Source organism: Calidris pugnax, unplaced genomic scaffold (genome assembly GCF_001431845.1).
Source record: "Calidris pugnax isolate Ruff unplaced genomic scaffold, ASM143184v1 scaffold27, whole genome shotgun sequence".
Classification (NCBI taxonomy): domain Eukaryota; kingdom Metazoa; phylum Chordata; class Aves; order Charadriiformes; family Scolopacidae; genus Calidris; species Calidris pugnax.
In genome coordinates, this window is record NW_015090893.1 from 17,482,236 (window position 1) to 17,507,838 (window position 25,603).

At 40.9% G+C, this 25,603-nt stretch overlaps 1 protein-coding gene across 2 annotated transcripts in view; it reads right to left on the minus strand.

The window, feature by feature from the left end:
* RAPGEF6 (Rap guanine nucleotide exchange factor 6) overlaps positions 1-25,603 on the minus strand; it is a 130,851-nt gene that overhangs the window by 19,820 nt on the left and 85,428 nt on the right. The window contains exons 8-23 of one of the 2 annotated variants that reach the window (XM_014948103.1): positions 25,108-25,291; positions 24,127-24,263; positions 22,980-23,138; positions 22,313-22,465; positions 21,643-21,807; positions 20,212-20,319; positions 19,650-19,853; positions 18,444-18,552; positions 15,984-16,227; positions 15,505-15,662; positions 14,462-14,476; positions 11,429-11,669; positions 9,937-10,320; positions 5,989-6,200; positions 4,529-4,652; positions 2,510-2,533 (exon numbers count right to left, since the gene is read on the minus strand). In XM_014948103.1, coding sequence (XP_014803589.1) covers positions 2,510-2,533; positions 4,529-4,652; positions 5,989-6,200; positions 9,937-10,320; positions 11,429-11,669; positions 14,462-14,476; positions 15,505-15,662; positions 15,984-16,227; positions 18,444-18,552; positions 19,650-19,853; positions 20,212-20,319; positions 21,643-21,807; positions 22,313-22,465; positions 22,980-23,138; positions 24,127-24,263; positions 25,108-25,291 — 2,621 coding nt within the window. Of the gene's footprint in view, positions 1-2,509; positions 2,534-4,528; positions 4,653-5,988; positions 6,201-9,936; positions 10,321-11,424; positions 11,670-14,461; positions 14,477-15,504; positions 15,663-15,983; positions 16,228-18,443; positions 18,553-19,649; positions 19,854-20,211; positions 20,320-21,642; positions 21,808-22,312; positions 22,466-22,979; positions 23,139-24,126; positions 24,264-25,107; positions 25,292-25,603 lie in introns of those variants that run through there. The other variant, XM_014948102.1, reaches the window with a different exon arrangement.

Below are 25,603 nucleotides of genomic sequence, written 5' to 3' on the forward strand. Positions count from 1 at the left end.
GAATCGATAGCAGCAATTTCAGTCTGGAGAAGGATTGCGTATGGAAGTGTGGAACTAGCAAGAATGAGGCGCAACGCTGCGTAAAGGACCCATTTCATCTCCTCCTGCAAACCCCAGGCTGTTTCAGTGTCAGAGTGGGGCAAACCCCATAACTATGTTTCTTTAAGGCATTTGGTACCCACTGTTTGCATCAGGCTTATGATAAACTTCAGCTGAGTACAGAAGTGAGTGACTATTGTAATCCTCTTACAAACTGAGCTTCTCCCAATGTTTAAATAAGGGGAGAAATTAAATATGCAAAGTACGTTGTATTATGCACATAACTTCTTTCTCCAATTAAGTAGGAACAATCACAAAAGAGCAGCTCATTGCAAAAAAAATAAATGTATCCCCACAGAGGTGAGGGTCAGCGATCATACACAAAAGCCCAGAGTTGTATCTAGGAAAGATGATGCTCCTCAATGCTCCTAATTTTGAGCTGCCTCTTCTATCAGCAACTGATGAAAAATAAATAATCCCAAAATGGTTCACACACATCAGTTCCTCTCCCTGACAGTCACTCCTGTCCACACTCAACCAGCGACCAAGCAACTCATCTTGGGATGCTTTAAATACACAAATCACCTATTTCAACTCTCAAAAATCCTGCAGCTACACCACTCCTAACCCATTTTGTAATAAATGGACATTTTTTAATAAATGTCTCATACATAAATTCTAATGGAGAGAGTCAATAAAGCTGTTCAAAGTTATTTCTTTGTGGGGTTTTTAAAACATTCAGAGGAATAACTTTATTTTTAAAGGCTAAATTATTCATAAAGATGTTTATCAAGATCTTGGGTGTGTTTACAGAATCCCAAGTGACAGAATAAACAATCTCCAGCACAGAAGAGCCGTAATGACCAAAAGAGTCAGAATGAAACATTAGCATTTGGGGAAGTCTAAGGAATTGAACACACTGAGCTTAAAAAATAAGGAATGGTGGAAAACAGCTGATGGCAACATTTTCAGAGATGTCAAATACATCAATTGAAGCTGGCAGAAATGTATAGCTTAGTTAAATAAAAAAGTAATGCTATTATGGGCAAAGAGCAGCACAAGGCACAAGGGACTGTTCACACCTATTCTAACCCAGGGGTGCTCCTGTCTCCTATGGGTAAGACCAACACCAATATCTATTATGCAATGAAACAGGAAACTACATTATGTTTATTTTTAATAATAAAAATATTGTATTGCTCATGCATACACTGTTTTAAATTTGGACTTGACTTTTTAAGGCAATATAATTCAATTTCCTTTAAAAATTATTTTTTTTTAATTCACTTGTGCTCACAGCCATCCCAAGTCTTGGCAATTTTGGTGGCCCCAGTTGGGTCCTATGTGTTCCCCGCCATGAGCTGTCCTGTGTGGGGCTGACCCCCAGCTGCTGCCAGCTGAGCTCTCCTGCCACAAAGGGACACTGGGGATTCCAACTTGTCCTCCCCAGTCTGGCCAGCACAAGACCTGGCCTTCTCCCATCCCTGTTGGGGATGCAGAAGTGCCTGGAGACTCTTTGGTGACAAGCCCCGTGGCCACCCCAGGCTCCCCCTTGACTTGCAGAGCAATTGCAGGGAGGGCAGAGCATCCAGAGCATGGAATTGCCTTGGTTGGACACGACCTTTGAGATCATCGAGTCCAACCATCACCCCAACACTGACAAACCCATCCTGCCTCCGTCCTCTATGCCAAGTGTTGACATGATGACACACAATTGGTTTTAAACCAGATGCCCATAGCAGGAAAAGGAGTTTCAAAGTGCACAGGCACATTGGCTCAGGTACACAGGTAACAGTTTATGGGCAAAAAATACACACAGAACTACATAAACCTGGGCAAAAAATACACACAGAACTACATAAAATATGGCTACAATGTTATCTTAAAATCACTGATGTACACGTTGGTCAGGAATTTCAGCAGCCAATCTTAGCACTCTCCTTATAGTCATTTCAGTATTCAGTCCTTGCATGAGGCTTCCCATGAAATCAATGAGGGTTCTGGTGTATGAAGTGTGACATACATTTTAAAAATACACTAAAAATAAATACATCGAAGCTTGAACTTGAACCTCAGAGGGAAAATGACTGTACCATTATCACAATTCAATGCATCCTTATGGTTTAAAATGCACCACAGCTTAAACTTTTTGCTCACATGTTAAAAAATAAGTTATTTGTTTCCCAAAACAGTTTGCCTTCCAATATAACTGCACAGCAGGGTTGGTTTTTTTATGCATAAAGCTAGAACTCAAACAATTTATCCGGTACAGAAAAGCAACTCAGAACTCTTACAGCTGCAGCACAACGTTGGCTGTAACCCCTTATTCCTGTTTTCCAAAAAATACGTATTGCAGGGTTAATAAAAATGCATGCTGTATTTCAGATGCATGCACTAACGAGGAGGATGCAGGATGTTAAGAGTTGCATAATCTTTATTTAATCTTAGTTGCATTCATCTCTACACTTACCCCAAACTTCTCCACCTCTTCTTCCTGTAAGCAAGAGCCATATACATTGAAGCATGTATTTGAACAGAAAAGCACAGGAAAAAAATAAAACAGTTGAGAGTCAGGAAGAAAGATGTAGACAGGAAAGAACAGAAAAGAAAAAATTTCTATACAGCAAAATTCTTCTCAAACAATAACACAATGTTTTAATGGAATGCAAGGGCAGGACTTGCTCAAACACTTTTAACATGGAAGAACATCTATCAGTTTTTAAGTTTAAACCTATGTATTTAAACAGCAGACTCACATTAACTTGTCCTCTTAATAGTTTCCCATAAGTTAAACCAATTTTGACAGAGGGAGCGAAAACTGTTTTAACTTATTCATATCGCACCAAGTGTGATTAAATTCATTTATTCTTTGCAGTAGGACTGCACTAAGCGTGTGAGAAATCATCATCAGTATTCACGTTTCTGATGTTGTTCTCTCTTGATTGCTCGCTGGAAAACAAGCCAGTTCCCAAATACAGGCTTTAAAATTAGATACTCTCTATTAATCAGTAATGAACTTGCCGGCGAGCCTCATGTAACCACCAACAAACATCTTCTCTTGCTCATTTTTAATCTTCTTCAAAAGCATTTATTGGTGCTTCAACACAAAAACTGATAGATCAAACACCAGAGGCAATGAAAATGAATAGAAATGATGTGAAAACACAGAATTATTTTCTTTTAATCTTTGGCACTATCTCTAATATTAGATGCCTGAGCATTTTACGTCAGTGGGTATATTTTAAACTACAGTCATTAAAATATGTTCTGTAATTCTGACAAACTACTGAAGGTAAGTAATTACTATTAAATTTATTTAATGATTAGACTTCTTTAGGTTCTAGAAAATGCATGGGGCATCAGAGAAATTTGTGTATAAACTGATTTAAAAGTTTCTGAAAAACAGCTGTAAGTTATCAATAAGTAGATTTATAACTTCATGGTAAAAAGGAAATTTTGCTAATTCCGGTAGTATGAAGGTGAATGTCCACTTTGAAAAGAATCCATCTTAAAACGTTAACAAGGGATCTGATATTTTTGTCTCAAAACTCAACTGGACCAACTTCCTGACTGTCAGATGGCCACAGGGAACCAAATCTCTATGCTCTTTTACACTTAAATATATCTATAAAGCTATACACCCCGTGTCCTGCCATACACTACTTCCTTACACTGCACAGGTATAACTAAATCTTGTCACCAATTTCCCCCCAAACAGTATCCTCAGTGGTTGTTTTCTGGCCCCTGAGAGGACACGATGGAGTCGTTGAGGCTTTTAGTCAGTGGGAAGCAAACAGATGCAGGAAATTATTTAGTTCCACTAAATAGAATCTGGAGTTAAAGAGCACCAGATTAGAAGGTGTAGTGCTTTTACTCTGCAGTTTGCTAACACAGAGCCTGATGATATTCTGCATCAGAAAGGAAAAACAATAAAGAAAAAAATAAAAGAAGAAAACACCCTCCACCTGCTCAGAGCCTGAACATATCAAATCATAGGATCATAGAATGCTTGGAGTTGCAAGGGACCTTAAAGATCATTGAATTACATCAGTGGAGCAAGTGTGCTTAGAACAAATAAAAAAAATATTTTGTTTGGTTTTAATATATTATCAGTGGAGTTTTGTGTAGAAGCAACATTTCAGGTTTATAGATGGGTGATTTAGGTACTTTTTTATATATGTACGATTTCCTCTCTAACATTATACCTCTCCTAGAAGTCTACTAACATTTCATTTAGCTTAAATCAGAATCATTAAAATTAGAGCCTACGCTTCTTTGCTTTTTTAAAGAGAACAAGCTGGTTTAGTAGTCATTAAAAGCAGGTCTTGGAAGCACCTCCTGCACTGCCATAATTTGATCAAGATTGTGATTCTGATGACAGATGTCAACGGTAGAGTCACACGATGAGGTATTAAGGTAGTGATGCACACACAGCCCCATCCCAACCCTCGAGACACCCTCGGTCCTACTGCCTTTCTAAATTGCACACCTTTGTCTGAACATCACGGCCGGGTCCATGTTTGCTGAGGTCATTCGGACAACTTGGCGAATTTCTTTGGCAATCATTCGAAGCTTCTCAAAATTTACCAGGCCATCCACTTTGGAGTCATTTCCTGCATAATCCAAACACACACACATATAGAAAGAAAAAATAAGAAATACTTTTTTTAATGAGCAATGTCTTTCTAAGTCCCTCACATCACCCTTCCTCCCTCCTGCCTCTCCATCAACAAAACTTAAATCAAACTAGGAAGAAAATAGGAAACTCTGGCAAAACACAAATGACAATCAGGCCCAGACTACCCAGCATTGCTCCTGTTCATCTATTTCTAGAGTAACAGGACTTAGTAGGAGGAAAGTGAACTATCTCCAAATTCATTGGCATAGATGTTAAAATAATACAAATACAAAACTGACATCGACAGCGCTCACATTCTGAAAGTAGTTCAAATAGCTCTGAAACACCACAACCAAGAATTGGGCATATTTTGGAAATGCTTAAGGCCTGAACAGAACGTTGTGTAAAAGGAAAAAAAAAAAAAAATTGAAATGTTTAAACAAAACCCCTTGAAAACGCTGAAAGCAGGAGTAGGAGGTGTTGGATCATCGAAGCTGTCTGAAAGCCACAACACGGAACGAAAACCTAGAAACATCGCAGCAACAAATTGTTGTAAGAGAAATAGATCTGAAGCAGTGTAACCACCAGTTCACACACTCACCTACTCCTCCCTCCTAAGCCTTAGGACGGCTGACAAAGATTAAGCAGTGCTTTTAAAGCGTTAAAAAATATGCATTTAATTCTTAAGTTTCGTCTCAGATCATGCATTCAGAGTTCTATAAATAGCTCTGAAACACCACAACCAAGAATTGGGCATATTTTGGAAATGCTTAAGGCCTGAACAGAACGTTGTGTAAAAGGAAAAAAAAAAAAAAATTGAAATGTTTAAACAAAACCCCTTGAAAACGCTGAAAGCAGGAGTAGGAGGTGTTGGATCATCGAAGCTGTCTGAAAGCCACAACACGGAACGAAAACCTAGAAACATCGCAGCAACAAATTGTTGTAAGAGAAATAGATCTGAAGCAGTGTAACCACCAGTTCACACACTCACCTACTCCTCCCTCCTAAGCCTTAGGACGGCTGACAAAGATTAAGCAGTGCTTTTAAAGCATTAAAAAATATGCATTTAATTCTTAACTTTCGTCTCAGATCATGCATTCAGAGTTCTATTTTCCTCCTACAAAGGATGCATCAAATGCATCCCACTGGTGGCAGCATCCCACTGGTGGCAGCTTCTTTTAGACGGTTTTATTTTCCTCCTACAAAGGATGCCTCAAATGCATCCCACTGGTGGCAGCTTCTTTTAGACGTTTGTTGAATCACGGAGCACTGAGGAAAGGGCTAAAATATATTCAATTCTTAGTTTATTATTTCTCTCTGTTTGACGTTACCTTCGTGCAGAAAGGTGATATCCTTCTTGACAACGGGAAAAAGCGGAATAATGGGAGGCTGCATGCTCTGGCTGCTGAGGATGTTGCGGTATTTTGCCATGTTTCGAGATGGATCAAAGAGATCCTGAAGGTCTCGGAGGTGCTTTTCATACTTGCTTGGTAACTTTTCCCAGGTGCCTCTGAGCCGTGCTACCGGCGCCAGATTTAACCCGCTGCAAGGGAGACACAATTCATTATTAGCTGTTAGCAGAATCGTCCCCTTTCATAACAAAGTAAAGGGTTGGGGTTTTGTTTTAAGGATTAAAAATAGCTTTCACAAGGTGAACAGGAAAGCTGCAAGCTCATCACCAGAAATCTCTGCTCTTCACTCCTCTCAACATGTGGAAAAGAGAACTGTAAAAAGCACGACTGCTCCCTATCCACAAGGTACCAATTCCCCGCCAGCCTGCCAAAAAAACCTCTCTCTAACACAGCCCTGATGGCCAGGGAATTTAAGAATCGCCGCTTCTCCTGTAAAAACCACAATTAGGACCAAAAAGAGTGAGGGATGCACGAGGTGAATACCCGGCTACAGCAGCGGGAAGAGCGCAGGGAGGGTCCCGAGGGAAAGCACAAGATTTAAGAGGAATATGTTTGGAGCATTTGTAAACGAGCACCAACAGCCTGAGGAATTAGAAGCAGAAATATGCTACAGCTTGTTATTGTGCTCTCGTTCTCAGTAAGTAAAACTATATCCAGAATTAGTTGGCTGCAATTAAAAAAAAAATTAAAAATGAAGTACACCCTCCCGATCGTAATTTGTCACCAATTTTGCTCAAGACAAAAAAAATTTAAAAATTAAATATAACCACCCTCCTGATCGTAATTTGTCACCAATTTTGCTCAAGAAATTTTGCAATGATTGTAAAGTCCCTGTAGCTGCAGAACTGGAAAGTGCTGTTCTTCACTAATAAATCCAAAAAATTACCCAATTTGCCACTGTAAGAAGATTTTAGAAGCAGAAATATGCTACAGCTTGTTATTGTGCTCTCGTTCTCAGTAAGTAAAACTATATCCAGAATTAGTTGGCTGCAATTAAAAAAAAAATTAAAAATGAAGTACACCCTCCCGATCGTAATTTGTCACCAATTTTGCTCAAGAAATTTTGTAATGATTGTAAAGTAGCTGCAGAACTGGAAAGTGCTGTTCTTCACTAATAAATCCAAAATATTACCCAATTTGCCACTGTAAGAAGATATTTTTTTGTCATTTTCAAAGCTTGAAAAGCTTATTTTCCCTTTGTTTCATTTTTTTATTACAGATTTCTCTCCATGCTATTGTCAAATCACAAAGAAAGTCTTCTTTCAGTTGAAAAATCAAACAAATGCCACCAGGCAGCTCCTCTTTCCTGTGCTCCATGAGGATGATGCTCTTCCCATTTCAGGGAACATAAGGCATCATAACAAATAAAGTCTTCTTTCAGGTGAAAAATCAAACAAATGCCACCAGGCATTTGAGGAGGATGATCTTCCCATTTCAGGGAACATAAGGCATCATATTGATACGCAGCAAAAGAGAACCCCCGTGGCATACACTAACAGAAACACATCCCTCTGGAACTAAGAGTGAAACAAAAGCCAATTTATTTGCTGCTTTTTTATTTTTTGGACCAAAGACCACTTCAGTCATGGCCCGATTAGACTCAACTGAGAAGTAGGAAGAATCATTTCTCCACCCACAATAAACCATGAGAAATCACGGAGGAGAATATAGAAATGAGATTCAGTAGCCACGTGTATCACCACGTGATGAGCAGCCACAGCCCCAAGTATCCTATAAGGAAATTCATGAATTCTTTAATGTGCGACTAAACAGAAGCCAATAACATTTGATAAACTGGCTAGATGTGGAAAAAGCTATTCAAAAATGGCATTTTCATAGATAGTGCTGATGCTGGGCTACAGCATGAATCCAAATCTTTGTCTGATGAATCACAGTGCTTTATTTTTTCTAAAAAAAAGTAAAACCTGGGTATAACATAAATGCAAGTAAAGGAAATGATACAGCATGAATCCAGACCTTTGTCTGATGAAACACAGTGCTTTTTTTTTTTCTAAAAAAAAGTAAAACCAGGGTATAACATAAATGCAAGTAAAGGAAATGCTGAACTCACACTGTTAAAGTAGTAGCATCTAGTATAAATCGGTAGAGAAAGTCTAAATGTGCAAATGAAGAGAGGAAAAAAAATAGAGAAGCAAGTAGATGACAGGAAAGAATGAAAAGGAAAATTAAACTAAAACAAGACTGATTTGAGGAAGTCCTCACAATGAAAGGAAGAAATAAAGTAATCTCATCGTCGCAGATCTGACTCAGTGCACACTGAAAAAGCAACAATGACCGAAAAAAAAGAAAAGAAATTAGGTGCCAGAATCATGGCAAATGACAGCAACGTTCAGGCAGGTTTCTGAAAAAAAAAGAAAATAAATTGGGTGCCAGACTCACGGCAAATGACAGCAACGTTCAGGCAGGTTTCTGAAGTTCATTAATCAAACTGGGCTTTTGTCCAAATCTCCTCTTTCCCACCAGGGAACAGTCAGAGAAGAGATGGTCACATCACCCACTGCAACAAGACTGAACTTCTGAGGCTGAGGAAGGCAAAGACGGCGGCGACAAAACACCTCTTTGTACCGTCTGGCTCCTGAAAAGCCTGGTAATTCCCTTAAAACCAGCGGCCCCAGCAGTGATCTGCCCAGGAGACACCTACTGCTTTTCATTCCACTGGGATGAACAGAATTGCCTTTGCCAGCACAACTCAGATGGGACAAATGGGAAGTATTTTACCTTATAACTGCAAACATGGAATTGAAGTTCTTGCATTCTCGACAGTGGAGGGCGATTTTAATGAAATGCTTAATGATCTTCATTCTTTTGAGTTGGTTGGGCTCGGCTAAAATTTCCATGGCAACCCAGAATGTCTCCTGGTTGATGACATCCTCAAACTGTTTCAGGTGAGCATTGCCTGTTTTGGAGTCCAGCTTATAAAGGTCATCGATGTATTCCGTGGGCTCGATGTTGCGGAATAATTCAAAGTCCCTCATGGAAAGCTGAGTGGCCACCTCGATGGTGCTCAGCTGTAGGAGGGAAATCTGGCTTTCCCTCAGCAGCTCTTGAGCGTCCTCGTCTGAACATAAGGTCTCTGTCTCCATATTGTTTTTCAGATAATACCTAGAGGATAACGGAGTTGCAGTAAAATGTTAGAGATGCTCTTCAGAGAGTCTGTGGACACAAAGACATTGAACTACTCTGCTCAACGTGGACTCTACTGACACCGCGGGGCGTCGACGTGAGGGTCCTCCCGTGTTACTGTTGGCAACACCAAGGAAGGGGCAAGAAGGGACAGCACAACCTTGCACTTCAGCTACTATAAAATACCATCATTACACTGAAATAAATAAAAAAATCTAAAAAAAAAGAAAAGGAAAATTAAACTAAAACAAGACTGATTTGAGGAAGTCCTCACAATGAAAGGAAGAAATAAAGTAATCTCATTGTCGCAGATCTGACTCAGTGCACACTGAAAAAGCAACAATGACTGAAAAAAAAAGAAAATAAATTGGGTGCCAGACTCACGGCAAATGACAGCAACGTTCAGGCAGGTTTCTGAAGTTCATTAATCAAACTGGGCTTTTGTCCAAATCTCCTCTTTCCCACCAGGGAACAGTCAGAGAAGAGATGGTCACATCACCCACTGCAATAAGACTGAACTTCTGAGGCTGAGGAAGGCAAAGACGGCGGCGACAAAACACCTCTTTGTACCGTCTGGCTCCTGAAAAGCCTGGTAATTCCCTTAAAACCAGCGGCCCCAGCAGTGATCTGCCCAGGAGACACCTACTGCTTTTCATTCCACTGGGATGAACAGAATTGCCTTTGCCAGCACAACTCAGATGGGACAAATGGGAAGTATTTTACCTTATAACTGCAAACATGGAATTGAAGTTCTTGCATTCTCGACAGTGGAGGGCGATTTTAATGAAATGCTTAATGATCTTCATTCTTTTGAGTTGGTTGGGCTCGGCTAAAATTTCCATGGCAACCCAGAATGTCTCCTGGTTGATGACATCCTCAAACTGTTTCAGGTGAGCATTGCCTGTTTTGGAGTCCAGCTTATAAAGGTCATCGATGTATTCCGTGGGCTCGATGTTGCGGAATAATTCAAAGTCCCTCATGGAAAGCTGAGTGGCCACCTCGATGGTGCTCAGCTGTAGGAGGGAAATCTGGCTTTCCCTCAGCAGCTCTTGAGCGTCCTCGTCTGAACATAAGGTCTCTGTCTCCATATTGTTTTTCAGATAATACCTAGAGGATAACGGAGTTGCAGTAAAATGTTAGAGATGCTCTTCAGAGAGTCTGTGGACACAAAGACATTGAACTACTCTGCTCAACGTGGACTCTACTGACACCGCGGGGCGTCGACGTGAGGGTCCTCCCGTGTTACTGTTGGCAACACCAAGGAAGGGGCAAGAAGGGACAGCACAACCTTGCACTTCAGCTACTATAAAATACCATCATTACACTGAAATAAATAAAAAAATCTAAAAAAAAACCCTCAAAAGCTGTTTTAATCTACCTCTTTGTTAATATTCTCTGCACTCTACACCGTAACACGCCGTAGCTTTCACCTTCAGAAAAGGGTCCGTTACTTTTCCATTTGTAAATTCAACAGTGAAGTAACATTTTAAATATACATTAGTCCTGAGAAATCCCTTGCTGATGTACTTCTCCATTTCTTACGCAAATCTAGTGTGGTTTCTTATATAAATTTAGTGCGGCGTATTAATATTTACATGAAGCACATAGTACTCAGGAAATGAAAATGTATCTGGAAAATTCATTTCCACGGTCCCAAGCAGATCCCTTTCAGATATACAAAAGTTTATTCCTCATAAATTCCCTCTGTTGCCTAGCAAAGAAGACTAAAGAACTTTTTACTTAATAAACTTTCTTCTGGTGCGGATCAGATACAAATGAAGCACTTAACGTTTCAGAAACATTAGTCACAGTTTACATGAGAATGGAAGAATTTCTCTCAGGTTAGTATCAGTTCATTGCAAGGGGACATCACCGAGAAAGAAATTAATTGTATGCTTTAATCCTGGAGCACATGTGGAAAGTGTCAGAATAAATATATAGGGTTTTTTTAAGTGTAAGCCACTATATAAGTTATCCTGATCTGCTCAATTTAGTTGTCATCAGGCAATCTGGCTGGAGATTTGGGGAAGGGCTTTTTGGGTGCGGAAAAGGAAGGTGAAACAAGGAAGAAAAGAGGGAAATGTACGTTCCTGCCATTCACTTGCTCGTTCTTCTAAGAGATACCTGTCTATTTGAATTAAAATGTCCCTCCCCGATGTACAAATCCTAGAAACCAAATAAATCCAAACCAAAACCCCAAAGAGGGCCCGTTTACCGTCCGTTGAGCTGAATCCTGTCGGCCAACTTGGAGAACTGATCCGGGAGCCTCCGCTGCTTGATGACCCCCTCGGGGCTGACGGAGACCTCGCAGAGGGAGTAGGTCTCGGGGGCTCCCGTCAGGTTGAACTCGTGGACGGCGTGACTCACCACCTCTTTGGCTGTAGTGTCTTTGCTGATGATGATGTAGCAACTCTGCTGATCCGCTTTGAAAACTCGGATTACTTGATCCGGGATATCTGAAATAACAGAACAGCACCCGTAAGGCACAAAGCTGGTTTTCCCTCAAAAAGACACCCGGTCATTTACTGTATTGTTTGATAGCCAGAAAACAAACAAACAGCTAGCGCGAAAAAAAGCCATGCTGGACTTGGTAATTATTCCTTAAAATATTCAGTCCTTTTCCCCAACTTTGAGAGGGGGGAAAAAAAAAAAAAAGGCAAGTCTTCTCTCCTCTCCTCCACAACTGAATTAATTTACTTATGGCCACAATCAAAGCACAAGACAGAATCACAGAATCATAGAATCGTCTAGGTTGGAAGAGACCCTTGGGATCATCGAGTCCAACCATCTCCCCTACTCTACAAAGGCCTCCCCTACACCATGTCCGCCAGCACTGCATCTAAACAGCCCTTAAACACAGCCAGGGATGGGGACTCCCCCCCCTCCCTGGGCAGCCTGTTCCAATGCCCGACCACTCTTTCGGTGAAAAATTCCTTCCTAATGTTCAGTCTAAACCTCCCCTGTTGGAGCTTGAAGCCGTTCCCTCTCATTCTGTCACTAATTACCTGTGAGAAGAGACCAGCACCAACCTCTCTACAGTGTCCTTTCACGTAGTTGTAGAGAGTGATGAGGTCTCCCCTCAGCCTCCTCTTCCTCAAACTCAACAGTCCCAACTCCCTCAGCCGCTCCTCATACGATTTGTTTTCCAGCCACTTTACATCTAGATCTACGACTGAGCTGGAGATTGTCCTTCTCAGCATCTCAAAAACTTTGGCAGCATCGTTCCTTCTTTGGCTCTTGTGTCTTTGCCAGAGCCAGAAGCAACACGAGGGCCAGGTCCCTCTTCCCAGGGAGGGGAAGCCACCGCCGAGCACGCGTGGAGGGCGGGAGGACTGGAAGAGGAAAGGAGATTTGGTTGCTCCCATAACTAGCTGCAAACTTTTACACTCCCTCTCTCACCCTGAAGGAGATAAGCTGCTGCCAGCAGTTAATTCTTTGGCTGCTGTACTCATTTATAGCACGTTTTATGTATTATAAGTGCATTAGAGAACTCAGCTTTACTGTGAGGCAGCCCGCAGCAGGAAATAAGTATCTGAAGAAACACACATTTAATCTACAGCTTGATGATGGGAAATAATTCACTCCATCGGCTATTACAGAAGGCTCGATTTTTTTAAAATAAAACTGATTGGGGAAAAAAAATAAATAAAAGAAACAAACACTAAGAGTCAGAGCGCACACTAATTGAAAACTCAGGGAAGCAGAGTTTTCTGTTTTCCCCTATCCCAAAGCTCTGAAGACTAAAACTTCCCAAGTTTTCAGCAGACCTGAGAAGGTGGGAGGCTCTCGGGAGCCCCCCCAGTCTGGGGCTATTCCAAACCCAGTAACTCCCACAGCAGAGATTCCCAGGAGGGTGAAGGGGATGATCCTTCCCCAAAAGCCTCCGAAACAGCCCTTGGCTTCCCTCACCAGCCTTTAGTACCCCCAGCAGTAAATGCCCCAGTCTGTGGATTGGTGTGTGAGCTGCCACCCGAGGGATGCCTGGGGACAGGGAAGTGACAGGGTGTCCCCCTGCCCGGGGGATCTGACACTTCTCCCAGGAGACTGGTCCTGCCAGGCTGCACATCCCAGTCCTTCCAGCTTCCTTCCTCCGAGCACCCACTTTTACGTGCTGCTCACCCCATCGCCTAGACATTGATTTTTCTCCATCAAAATCCACTGCCCAAGGAAGAAATGAAGATCTCTTTTAAAGGAGGTGACCTTGGGGTTACTCTTTACCTGCATCAGGACTTACTGGTGTTCTGGGGGCAAGGAGGAGGAAATTCAGCACAAAAAGTAAGCAGGTAATTTATGATTCTGCACCAAAATTTTACCCCCATTGTGAGGGGGGAAAAAAACCAACCTCAACAGCAGCTTTAATAAATTGGAAAATGAGGGGAAGGATGGCATCAGAAAAAATTCTGACTGAAAACAAACCCTACCAACAGTTTCTTTATTATGACTTATCACATTCCCAGAATAGTCACGTCAATAGCTGGGGAGTAGTTGAATTTGAAAAGCTCTCTGCATACATGAATGGGGGCAATAAAAGGGAACAATAAATATTATGTACTCATTTCAGAGAGAAGGTAGTGAGAACGCCATGCTGAATTATTTGGGAAATGGCTGCACTCATAAAAAACATAACAAATCAACAGAAGAGTCAAAGATCCACATCTTGGTACTAACTTCACTAAAAATCAGAATATACTCAAGGTATAAAATTGAAACTGAAATGTAATTTGGGAAAAAAAAAATAAAAATCACCATGCAACCCAAACAGTGGAACCTGTAAGTGATGGGTGATGGAAACTTCTATGACAAGCACGTGTCTATCTTCATGGGCTTTGCTTTTAAGCAGGTAAACATTAATAAAAATTCTTTTCCTATGCATGATGCAGCTTGTGGCTACAACACAACGATTTTGCATGCACAAAGTTTTAGTTATAGTGTCCAATAGAAGAAAAAACTAAGTATTCAACTACGTTATCATCTGAAACTTCTACAAAAGGGATGTCAAGCAACCTCATTCCTTTAAAGCAAGGTCACAGAGGAGGGAAGGGACCTGCCAAAGTCACTCAGTGGCAGAACTGCAAGTCCCCGTGGTGCTCAGCCTGTAAGGGACCCTCTGGGCTGGGATTATGAAAGGGAAGGTCCCCCAGCCCTAACACTACGCACGACGACAGCACGAGGTCTGGCAGTGGTAAGTTCAACAGGCAAAGCCATGCAATATTAAGGTTTTTAGGATGCTCTACGTCTGGATACTTACAGTAAAACCCAACAGCTGCCGGCAGGAAAAAAAAAAAAAAAAGAGAAAAACTGCGTCAACACCAAATCAAGATGTTTACAAAACTTAACACGAGCACACAGTACACTGTCAGAAATATTTTGCTTTTCTCTGCCATTCAAAAGTGACAGCGTATTTGTTACGGTAAACTTAAAGGTAAGAAGGACTAGTTATCCACAGTTCATATCAAGCAGCAACTTGTGTAATATTAAATGAAGATTCTTAGAGAACACGTGTGTAGTTCTCACACAGGCAGCACAAACCTGGATTTGCAGCAAAAAGGGAACTTATTTGCTATGGATGCTTGTGCATTTGATCGGTTCTATCTCTGTACATCCCTTTTAAAGGGGAAATCTGCAAGTTTATTCAAACATAAGTCATAGCTAGAAGGCACTTCCCAGAACGTATAATTATGCACAGAACTTACACTTGAAATAGGGAGACATGATTCTGACTTGCCATGTTTACAGGCAGCTGCAGATAACAATAAATACCTCCTGCAGCCACTCCTATTCCTACAGGAACAGCAAAGCAAGCGTAGGCTACACATCTCAAAGCATTTCTCATTTTTTTCAGACATACAGTTGAATACACTTAATTTTTGTAAAACTTGAATATCACTGTGTTGGTACTGTGGCAGTCCTAAGCTTTTCTGCTTGAAATGTAAATTCAAAGAGGGTGGACAGACAAATGAAATCACCAAGAGAACTGGTATCGGGAAGAGAAACGTGCAGCCAAGAACAACCTGCTTCCACCAGAGCTCCGGTAAACTCCAGTAAATCACATACACTCAGAAGTGGAAAAACGCAGATCTTTGTAAAAAAGGTAAGTTTCACATTACAAAAGAGCAAGAGAGATTCAGGCAGTTTGGATTTTCAGGCCATCTCCAGTTTGGACCTGTTGGGGCCACAAGATAAATCGGTAACTGCCCTCGACACGTTTGATGCTGGTAAAAGATGTCATTTTCCCCCCGAACCAGCTGCCTTGTGATCATCTCGTAAATCAAGCAAATGCCCCTGTTTTACCTGAAGGATTAGAGAAATCCAGGATGCTTGTTGTGGGCTGGAGCAGGTCGGGGCTGCTGGAGGAGAGTGTCCCTGGGATGGGCATGATGGCCAGGCTGTGCCGGCACTGCCGTGTCCCCACGATGCTGTCGTCCTGCGACTGGCTCACGCTCCCGTCACTGCAAAACACACTCGGGTCAATTACACACATTAAACTCCTTAATATTCACCTCAGGATCAACAAAACTGAGAAAAATGGCACTCGGGTGGTTTAATCACATGTTGTAGAGCGGCTTTCAACACAAGGATGGAGAAAAAGCAGATTTGAAAGCACTCACTGGGAGAGAAAAGAGATTTTGGTTCTTGTTCTGCATTTAAGGGTCAGATTTGTTGCAGTTTTTTTTTTAAACCATAAGCAACATGATTGAAGATAACATGAAAATAAAACATAACGATTTAATATGGAGCAATTACTGTTTGACCACAAAAGTCGGACAAACCTGAACAGTTTTGGAGGCAAGATGCTGAATCGGGTCTTGTCTAAGATTTTCCTGATCCTGTTTCTCCCACCAGATACAGTGTTTGCTTTCATTTTCTTGTTGCCCTTTTCTCGGGGAAACATCTGTTCCACATCTCCAGGCATATCTGGGATGGAATAACGGTTGTTTTTCTTTTCCGCAATTTTTGGGATATGCGGAATTCCGTTCTTCTCTTGCCCTATCCTGCAGAGCAGCTCCTTAAACACTGCAAGAGAAGATACAGCAATTTGATTTACCTTTGCACACTTCAAACTTCACACTGAACTCTTTTCCACCCCCTCAAACCTTTCTCTTCCCATATCCCTGCAGAAAAAGTGAACCAAAGAGATACAAACCAGGCAATACATTGCATTTTCACCTGGATTCTAAAAGTGCGGGTCTTTTCCCATTAGTCATTGTGATTTACCTTTGCACACCTCAAACTTCACACTGAATTCTTTTCCACCCCCCTCAAACCTTTCTCTTCCTGTATCCCTGCAGAAAAAGTGAACCAAAGAGTTACAAACCAGGCAATACATTGCATTTTCATCTGGATTCTAAAAGTGCGGGTCTTTTCCCATTTAAGTTGTGCTTTTCATTACTTTGGGAGAAAGAGTAAGTCCTAAGTGTTCAATGAAAACAATCAAACATTCTGCACTGCAGAGTTCTCCCAGCTACTTCTGAAATCAGCACCTCTCACAGCAAATATAACAGACCCACTATATTGTTACTGGGTAGATAAATCAAGAAAAATTGCATTCATGGCAATTAGCTTTATGTATTTATTGACTTTCTTGTCAGCATCTTTTAGGCAACGGCGTGCAGATGCTTTCTCAAGAATAGCTACAGGACAGACGGATATTTTCCAAAACAGCTTTTGTTTTCTTTTAGTAACACTGTCCAGAAGCTGCATCAAATTTCCTACTGCATTTATCATACTCAGCCAGTCCAATTCTGACACATCCCCAGATATAATTCCATGGAAAAGGCAGGGTTTATGTTTTTCGTGTTTCTTCCCACATATTAAAGGCGAAAACAAATTCTTCAAATTGTTTATCAATACAAAGTTGTTTGTTTTTGTTTTTTACCTTTTTCAAAAATCTTTTAAAATCTTTTTAAATCACTCAAGTCAGAAATTCAGTATTTTCTGTCCAAAACATGGTGCTAAGTGCACAGAGTGAATTGCTGTGATTGCCCCTACGAGCAAGGCAACCAGGACTTTATAGAAAGCCCCAGCCAAATTGTGTATTTCTATTATGCAATAAAATTTAAAGCTCCAAGCCTTCCCATAAGAATGGGAATTGCTCTTTGTCAACACCAATTAAAAAGACAGAGTAGTAAGTATCACTGTTGAAAAAAGCTTCAAGACATGAATTCATTAAAACGCATCAGAGGCATCACCTTGAAATTCTATCAGGTAACAGGAAGAGAAGAGCTTAGAATCCACTCCTAAAGGTATGTTGCTTACGTTTATAATACAAAAGAAAAAGTTACAGTTGTGCTTTATTTTATGTGATTTCCCATTAGTCTGTACCAACTGGTTACTGCAGCTGCTTTATGCTTTTTTTTTTTAATTTTTATGCCAAAAAGCAACTTCTAGGATCTTGAAACTTTTTACCCGCACAGTGACAAAGAGAAAAGAATAATTTAAAAGAAAAACAAGAGTGAACAAGGGCTGGTAACTGGAGGAAGAAAAGGAGACCATGGGAAGGTCTCAGACCCGGCCCCAGAGGAAGGAGCTCTCTTGTGCAGCGCCCGGCTCTTTCTGTTGCTGGGGTTATTCTGCTGCCTGAACAGGATTATGGAAAAAGAACAGATGGTTTGACTGAGATTTTTCAAGAGGTATTTATGTGTTTATATTCATGTTGACAATTAAAAGCCAACATTTATACGTCAGACTGCTTTTTATATCCCCTTTTCACTTTTAGATAGAAAGGCAATTTATCCTATCATTCCTGCAGCCATTATAAAAAGTTTTAGAGAAAAAGCCCAGTTTGGGATTTTTCCTGTTTCTTGGCAAAAAAACATTTTGGCCCCAATCCCCTGGCTGTGTTTCAGCCCTATAGCATGAAGGGACACTAAAGCTGCTTAACCAGTCATTTGAGGATTTCTCGGGGAGTAAAAGAGCTGGCTGGGCTGGCTCGGTGCCACCCCCTGGCACACCAGAACTTCTCAGAGCAAACGGAGGCTCAAGGAGGGGACTTGGGCACAACTTTGCACTCCTAGAGTGAGTCAGGAGGGAAAAAAAAAGAAAGAAAAAAAAAAGTGGAATCTTATTGCACTTCTAAAGCCAAAAAGAGTGGAGTTTTTCTTCACGGTGAGTCAGGGGGAAAAAAAAAGAAAGAAAAAAAAAAGTGGAATCTTATTGCACTTCTAAAGCCAAAAAGAGTGGAGTTTTTCTTCACATGAACAAAAATACCCCACCGTATGAAGTCTACTCACCAAAAATGTTTGTTTTTACAGTAATGGAGAGATGAGTGTTGTTCCTTAGGATTTCCAGAGCTTTGGCAAAGGTAATGTTCTCAAAATTCTGCCCGTTTACTTCCATTATCTTTGAGAAGAAATAAAAATTGGACTATTAGGAGAACAACTGTTTATGGCAGACTTACAAATATAAAGGTGCTAATACAGGCACAGTAAGAACTTTCCAGAAGTTATTATATTGTCTTTACAGCACTAGCAGAATGAAAACATTCCTTGTAAAGTAACTATTTTCATCACGTCAGTGAGGATATACCCAGTAAACAAGCCAGGACCTCTGTTTCCACCTGAGAAATGCTTTAAACAAATGTATTTTCTGTGGTAACAATTGGAAACTGCACCCAAATCAAAAACGGTGGATCATGAACAGCAGAACTGAGATTGCATCAAAGATGCTGGGAGGGCTGGAGCCTCTCTGCTGGGAGGGGGGGCTGGGAGAGTTGGGAGGGTTCAGCCTGGAGAAGAGAAGGCTCCGGGGAGACCTTGGAGCCCTTTCCAGTCCCTCAAGGGGCTCCAGGAGAGATGGGGAGGGACTCTGGATCAGGGAGGGGAGCCCTAGGAGGAGGGGGAAGGGGTTGACCCCGAAAGAGGGGAGATGGAGCTGAGCTGTGGGGAAGAACTTGTTTGGTGTGAGGGTGGTGAGAGCCTGGCCCAGGTTGGCCAGAGAAGCTGTGGCTGCCCCATCCCTGGAGGGGTTCAAGGGCAGGTTGAAGGGGGCTTGGAGCAACCTGGGCTGGTGGGAGGTGTCCTTGCCCAGGGCAGGGGGTGGCACTGGGGTGGCTTTTAGGTCCCTTCCAACCCAAACCATCCTGTGATTCACCTGGTGTGAACTGTCATTGCTCCACCAGCCCCAGTGAACTGGGATGATTTATGAGGTGGAAATGAATCCAACAAAACCAGCCAATGGCTTTAACATAACCATATCTCCAACCAGAAAGTCTCCTACAATAACCACAACTTGGTTTCTTTTTCCTTTCTGTTTTTGAAACACTTAAATACTTTAAGTATTTTGAAAACTATTTAATAGGAACCCATTTAACACACGTAAACTGAAACCAAACTGCGGCACTCGCAATAGAACGCTTTTAGTAAGAAGCATATTCTTTTTGTTGAGGAGACCACATTTGGTTGAACCAGAGTATCTTCACTGAGCTTTATTCTTTTTACCTGGTCACCACGCTTAAGTCCAGCTTCTGCTGCTTTACTGCCCATCTCCACAGTCTCTACAAAAATACCAAAGCCCTTGTCGCTGCCCCCGAGGAGGCTGAAAAACAGCGGCGAATCTCTGGAAGGTTTTTGCAGGGTAATTTGTCTCCATTTCGCTTTGGCAGCACAGGCAATATTCAGCAGTCTGAGATGTCCTTTCATTTTCTGTAAGGGAGAAGACCCAAAATGGAACGTAATGTTTCTTTTACTAGAAATGGAAAAACAGTTGTGAAAAATACCCCAAGTGCCAGAAAAGGGACTTTTGATGCCACGCACCCAAATCGTACTAAATAAACCTTGTCCTCTTTTGCAGTAATGCAGAAACACATATATAAACACTGCCAGATGTACTACATTATATGGGCTTTATGCCTAAATATATAATTAAAATGAAAATGTCCATGTTAAAAGCCATTTATTGACTGTTAGACTTGCAGACTACGATGTGTTAGTCACTGGTAACACTGGAAAATGAAACTGTGTAATATTAGAAGGTATGACAGTTGTTCTTTTTTACTCCTACCGTATCTTCCAAGTTCTTTTCAAACTCTTCCAGAAACCGAGTCATAGCAGGATCTCCTTCAAAGTCATTAAAATGATTGTTCACCCACAGTAAGACCACTCTGGTGACCTGTAAAGAAATAGCATTATGTATTTATAAAAGCAGCTATGATTCTTCTCCTATAGGCTTTAATCTAAAAGCAAAGAAGAATACAAGGACATGGCAGAAGAAAACATGACAGATCACTGCGTCTGTTAACAAGCAGAAGACATTTACACTTGAAATCACCTTGTCTGTTTTATCGGTGGAAACAAATGAAAAATAGAAAAACTAAATGTTTTTATACCTAATTGGCTGTCACCTGGTACTTCCTGGTGCACAAATCCATCTTCAGTCAACTCTTCCTTGTGCTGTTTATAAAACTTATCTTTTTACAGCATCCTAATGATCTCCTTAGAGAAAGTTCTCGGAAGAACATTATGATGATAAAAAGCTTTCTTATAAGAACTTTTAGCTAAATCTTCAGGTTGCTTTTGTGCATGCTACAGAGCTACTATCGTTCATGGTAAAGTCAGTCTGATGACTACTTGATCCATCCATCTTATAAAAAAGGTTAATCTACAGCAGTTTATCTTCTAAAAATAAACAATTTCCTGAGACAGTTGTATGGTGGTTTTTTTTTTACTTTCCTTTTCTTAAAAAAAACGGCAGTTGTCAAAATGCACAGCATGGAAAAAGGTAAGAAGAGAAGCAGTAACCACAGCAAAAGACCCCAGACAATTTCCTAAGCAAAAAAAATTACAGCATTTGATAGTCTGGTGGGTTTCCTTCAGCTCAGAGGCAGAACACAGAAAACCGCTGGCGAAGAATTTCACTGCTGGAATTTTCAACAACTTGGACACGGATACAAGTTCCAGACCATGACCATTTTTCACGTGTATGTACATACAGTCACGTGGAACTGAACCTCATTCTATTTATGGAAGTATTTTTATCAACTGCACCTGTCTTGAGCAGAGTTTATTTTAAGTGCAGGGTTTGTAATAAGCGGCTCAAACAAAACGTGCTCAATACACTGCAAAGTTCTGGAGCAGAAAATGCTGGAAGAAAAGCACAACACGGCTGTGAAAAGGAAGATGGTATGTCCAAGAGATCATGAAGACAAGTTTTCTGCATTTCTAGTGAAAAAGGATTTCAGAGGTTGGCATTTACATCTCTAAATTAAATAGAAAACAGTATTTACCATTCTGCAGAAGAGAAACAATGTTATATTGAATTTATGACATTACACTACAGACACACAAACCTTCTTGATACTGACGAAAACCACTTTGCTTTCAAATAGTTCATATAAAATGGCTGGAGCATAATCCCAGTTTATCAGCAACACCAAAAGGAATCAATTTGGAGTCATTTTCCCCAGAAATACTAATCTCTCAGACTCAAACCAACCTTATCTCTGAGGCTGTCCACTGTGAACCATTCCAAGAGTTTATTTCCAACTTCCAGGGGGCTCGTTAGAAACGTTCTGTACGTTAAAAGGAAATCTTCGATGTAGGTTGGATCCACAATCGAATGTTCTTCTATTAAGTGCATGATGAGTCGCTCGGGTGTTGCCTTAAAAATTAAATGCAAAAAATAACTGGTATCTCTCGTCACTACCCCTTCTCTAGAGAGTATCTTAACATAAAACCATGTGGCCAGTATAATCCTTTCTCCAATTTCAGTTCTGGCAAACTCAGAAGAAAACACACAAACGTGCTTAAATCAAATCTTCCTGCTTCTCTCAGCCCAAGTCTTTTGCATGGGTAACACCTGGCTAGAACAATTAGTAACTTCCCCTACTCTTATTTTTAATAAACAGTTGAAGTTCCTCATCCAGATTACAAAAAACAGGTCAATACATAAAGATGCACAAAGGGTGCTCCCAAAGCAAAACTCAATATACGTGCTGAAGAGATCTAATAATAAAAGATAGATGAAAATATATTTGTAAAATAATATAAAATCCTTCCAATCAAATTTTTGAGCTAAGACAGATTCTAGATTCAAACCAAAACTGCATTTATTCACTAATAAAAAAGGTTCAATAGATTGATGGAGAACACAGAAAGACATTCACCTTGATAACTATGTGCCCTTTTCTGGTTCCGCTGCGATCCAGCTCCCTGTGCTCCTTTACCATAACGATCTCTCCTTCTTCCTCCACTTTGTGAGTGTTTTTTTCCACGTGGTTCAGAATCCTCCAGTAGTCCTGCTGGGCTATACACACAAACTGCCCCCAAACAACACGGGATTGTTAATAAATACCCAAACCATCAATGCAGCCCCATCTCTGGGCTGCTTCAACACAGTCTGATACCCACCCCACCCTGTTCTGCCCAACTACACAAGAAATAGAAGACAAATAGAGCCAGTCACATTCTTACATCTCCAAAAGGTTGCTGGAATGGGCTAAACATAGAGAGGACAAAGCCTGTAAGAAGTGGAAATGGATATTTTCTGTTTATCTGTTCCTGCTGCATGTCCATCACGTACAGAGCATGACTGGGGTGGACTGAGCTTATGTTTCAGCACAAATCAAAGTTCCTATTTCTCACATGAAATAAACCTCAGCTGGTGAAGAGCATACAACTAACCCAACATCAGCACAGCCCTTCACCCACTAAATACCAACTTCCTTTTTCCTGCTCCTGGAATAAAGATCCTGCCCTTAAGATGCAAGTAGTCTGTTTCCTTTTATTAGATGCTTAAAAATACCAGGTAGTTGTATCGAATAGTTATCTTACCTGACAGTCATCTACTTTGGTTCTGACCACTCCGTTCATGTACTGTTTGTCCAGGGAGGGAGTAATCCCAAAACTATTTCCCATACAGAGACTCTCACTCTTCCCATCAGGATAGCTGATTTCCACTGTGCCATTTAAAATAACATACCAAGAATCGAGCTAGAGGAAGTAAAAAAAAACAAATTTAGAAAGTGAAGTTAATTCAACAACTTTTCTAAGCCGTTCCAAGGCTGTTATCTCAGAAAAGCTTATTCTTGCAGTCTCCAGTTTGTTGTCACCACAGTTTTGCAACATCTAATTCACTAAAAATGTGCACTGTAAGGCAAGTAATAAAGATGACTGAAACAAGAACGCTTTTCAGCATTCTTCATTCATTTCAGAACTAATTCAGTAGGGAGGAATGCTGATGAATAGATTGCTTTTTTAATCAGTGGGCTAATTGCCGCAATATATTTATACCATTCAGTGAGAATGAACACTTGTCCCCTGGGTACCCATTTGGTCACTACCAGAGATGGGTCTACCTCGTCCTCGTGGAGGGATGACCTGCCATGGCCATTCCAGATGTCTCGATCCAAGGGCAGAGATTTCAAAACAGGGATTCAGAGCACCCACGTTGGGAGCCTGACTGCTAATTTGCACATCTGTCTCCTCCCACTGACTCTGTATGGAAACTGCTCCTAATTTAGACCCTCATGTTATAATACCTACACTGTTGGGTGAGAATACCTCTTCATGTTAGTATTTTTTTTAAAAATACACTATAAGAAGTTATTTTACGAATGGAAATGATGTATTCTTCTATGCCACAAATAATCTTTGAAATGGACTCCTCCAGTGTTAGAACTTACCTGACAAGACACTGAATGCTGTGTTATATCTACACTTGGCCACGTTGAAGTCTTGAACAAGACAGTAAAACACAGGCAGAATCTCCCAGAGGGATGGGCTGAGGTTTTGGGGGTTTTAGACACGGGTCACGGTGAGAAAAGAATTCTCTAACTTCAGGTGTGGGAGAGGTGAGGAGATGGGAAAGAGATTTTCCAGCCCTTCACCCCCAGATGCCCTTGCAAACCTATATATAACCCATAGGGCCTGTAATTTCAGTGCCTGTAGCACTCAAATTGGGCTACAAGCAGTAACTTACTTCTTGGCCGTCTTCAAGTATGATGGCTCCTGCTTGCTCTACGACTTCAAATATCATCACTGAGCAGAGTTCTCTTCTCACAGACATAGTCATGTTTGCAAAGGCAGGGAGCTGATGCATAAATTCCAATAATTGCTCTGTTAGACAAAGGAAACTTTGGTAAGAAGACTGCAAGGCCCAGGGGTTCCTTAGATACCTTCCCCTCCACAGGCATATTAAATCTCAGCTAAATTCAGGGGAAAACAGCTCAGTGGTGTTACAATCCTCATTAGTGCCTGGGGCTAAATGAGCCCAGTGTGTATTTTGTCACCAACAACCAGAACTGGGCTCTATGGTCTCGGTCGTGTTGTGACTGATCCAACAGCAGCAGTCTGCCTCCAGTGTAAAAGCACTTCAGCTTCAAACATTTAGAAAAATTAAAAATCCCCTTGCAGTACAGCAATCATAAGCTTGATAGGAGCATGAAATGCTTTTTTCTAGTGTTTAGAGAAGTAATCTGAAGTATAGCATAACGCAAATTTTACTATTTAACTAATGCCAGTTCCTAGTTAAACACTGCAGTAAATCATTTTCATCTTAGATGTTTTCCAGTTTACAATTCAGTAAATCTATACTGCAGTAACAGTAAATTCTCTTTGACATTTAATAACTAGTTCAACAGTTCCAGGCAGTCAAAATTACACCTTGCTACCTACCCCTCCTGTATATCAACAGACAATGACTGCAATATTTAATATCTTAAGCATCTCCAAGACTGGCTTTTAAAATACTTAGTTCCTCAGAACAAATAATCTCTCAGATAGAAAGAGAAGATATCACTCAATTAACAGTATCACTAGAGCAAAGCAACCTCTGGAAGGCATCATTCAGAATGCCGAGGATATACATTTAACTCATTAAACAGTATTCAGATAAGCTTATCTTACAGATGTTTCATCATATAGTTTTACATAAAGATTTTGGGGTTTTTTTCCTCCTCACCAATATCATCATCAGTTTTATCTGCAGGCTCTTTCTCAAGGCATTCTCGTACAACATCTCGCCCTAGAAGCGGATCTGAAGTTCTGTCGATATCTTCATCCTCTTCTTCCTCTTCATCTTCAGAGTCCACAGGTGCTTCTGGAAGACCTGTTAAATCAACGTCTCCCATCTCACTCTCCGTAGCCTACAAAGAAAACATCGATTGGACAATGAGTTCAGTGTCTTCACTTTAATGATTTACAGTCTTAGGCAGCTAATAATAAATGCTGTGATCAACAATTCAAACTAGAAATTGTAATAGCTCCTTTTCTGGACACTCAAAAAAACCCTTTACACTGAAAGGATGGTACAAATACACACCATTGGTATAAAGCAACACCAGGCTATGGGCACGCTCATCACAAGTTCCAAAAGCAAAATTAACATACTGGGCTATTTGTTCCCTCCCCACCTCCAGTGAAGTACAGGCAGTACAAACCCATCGATAGTAACCCTG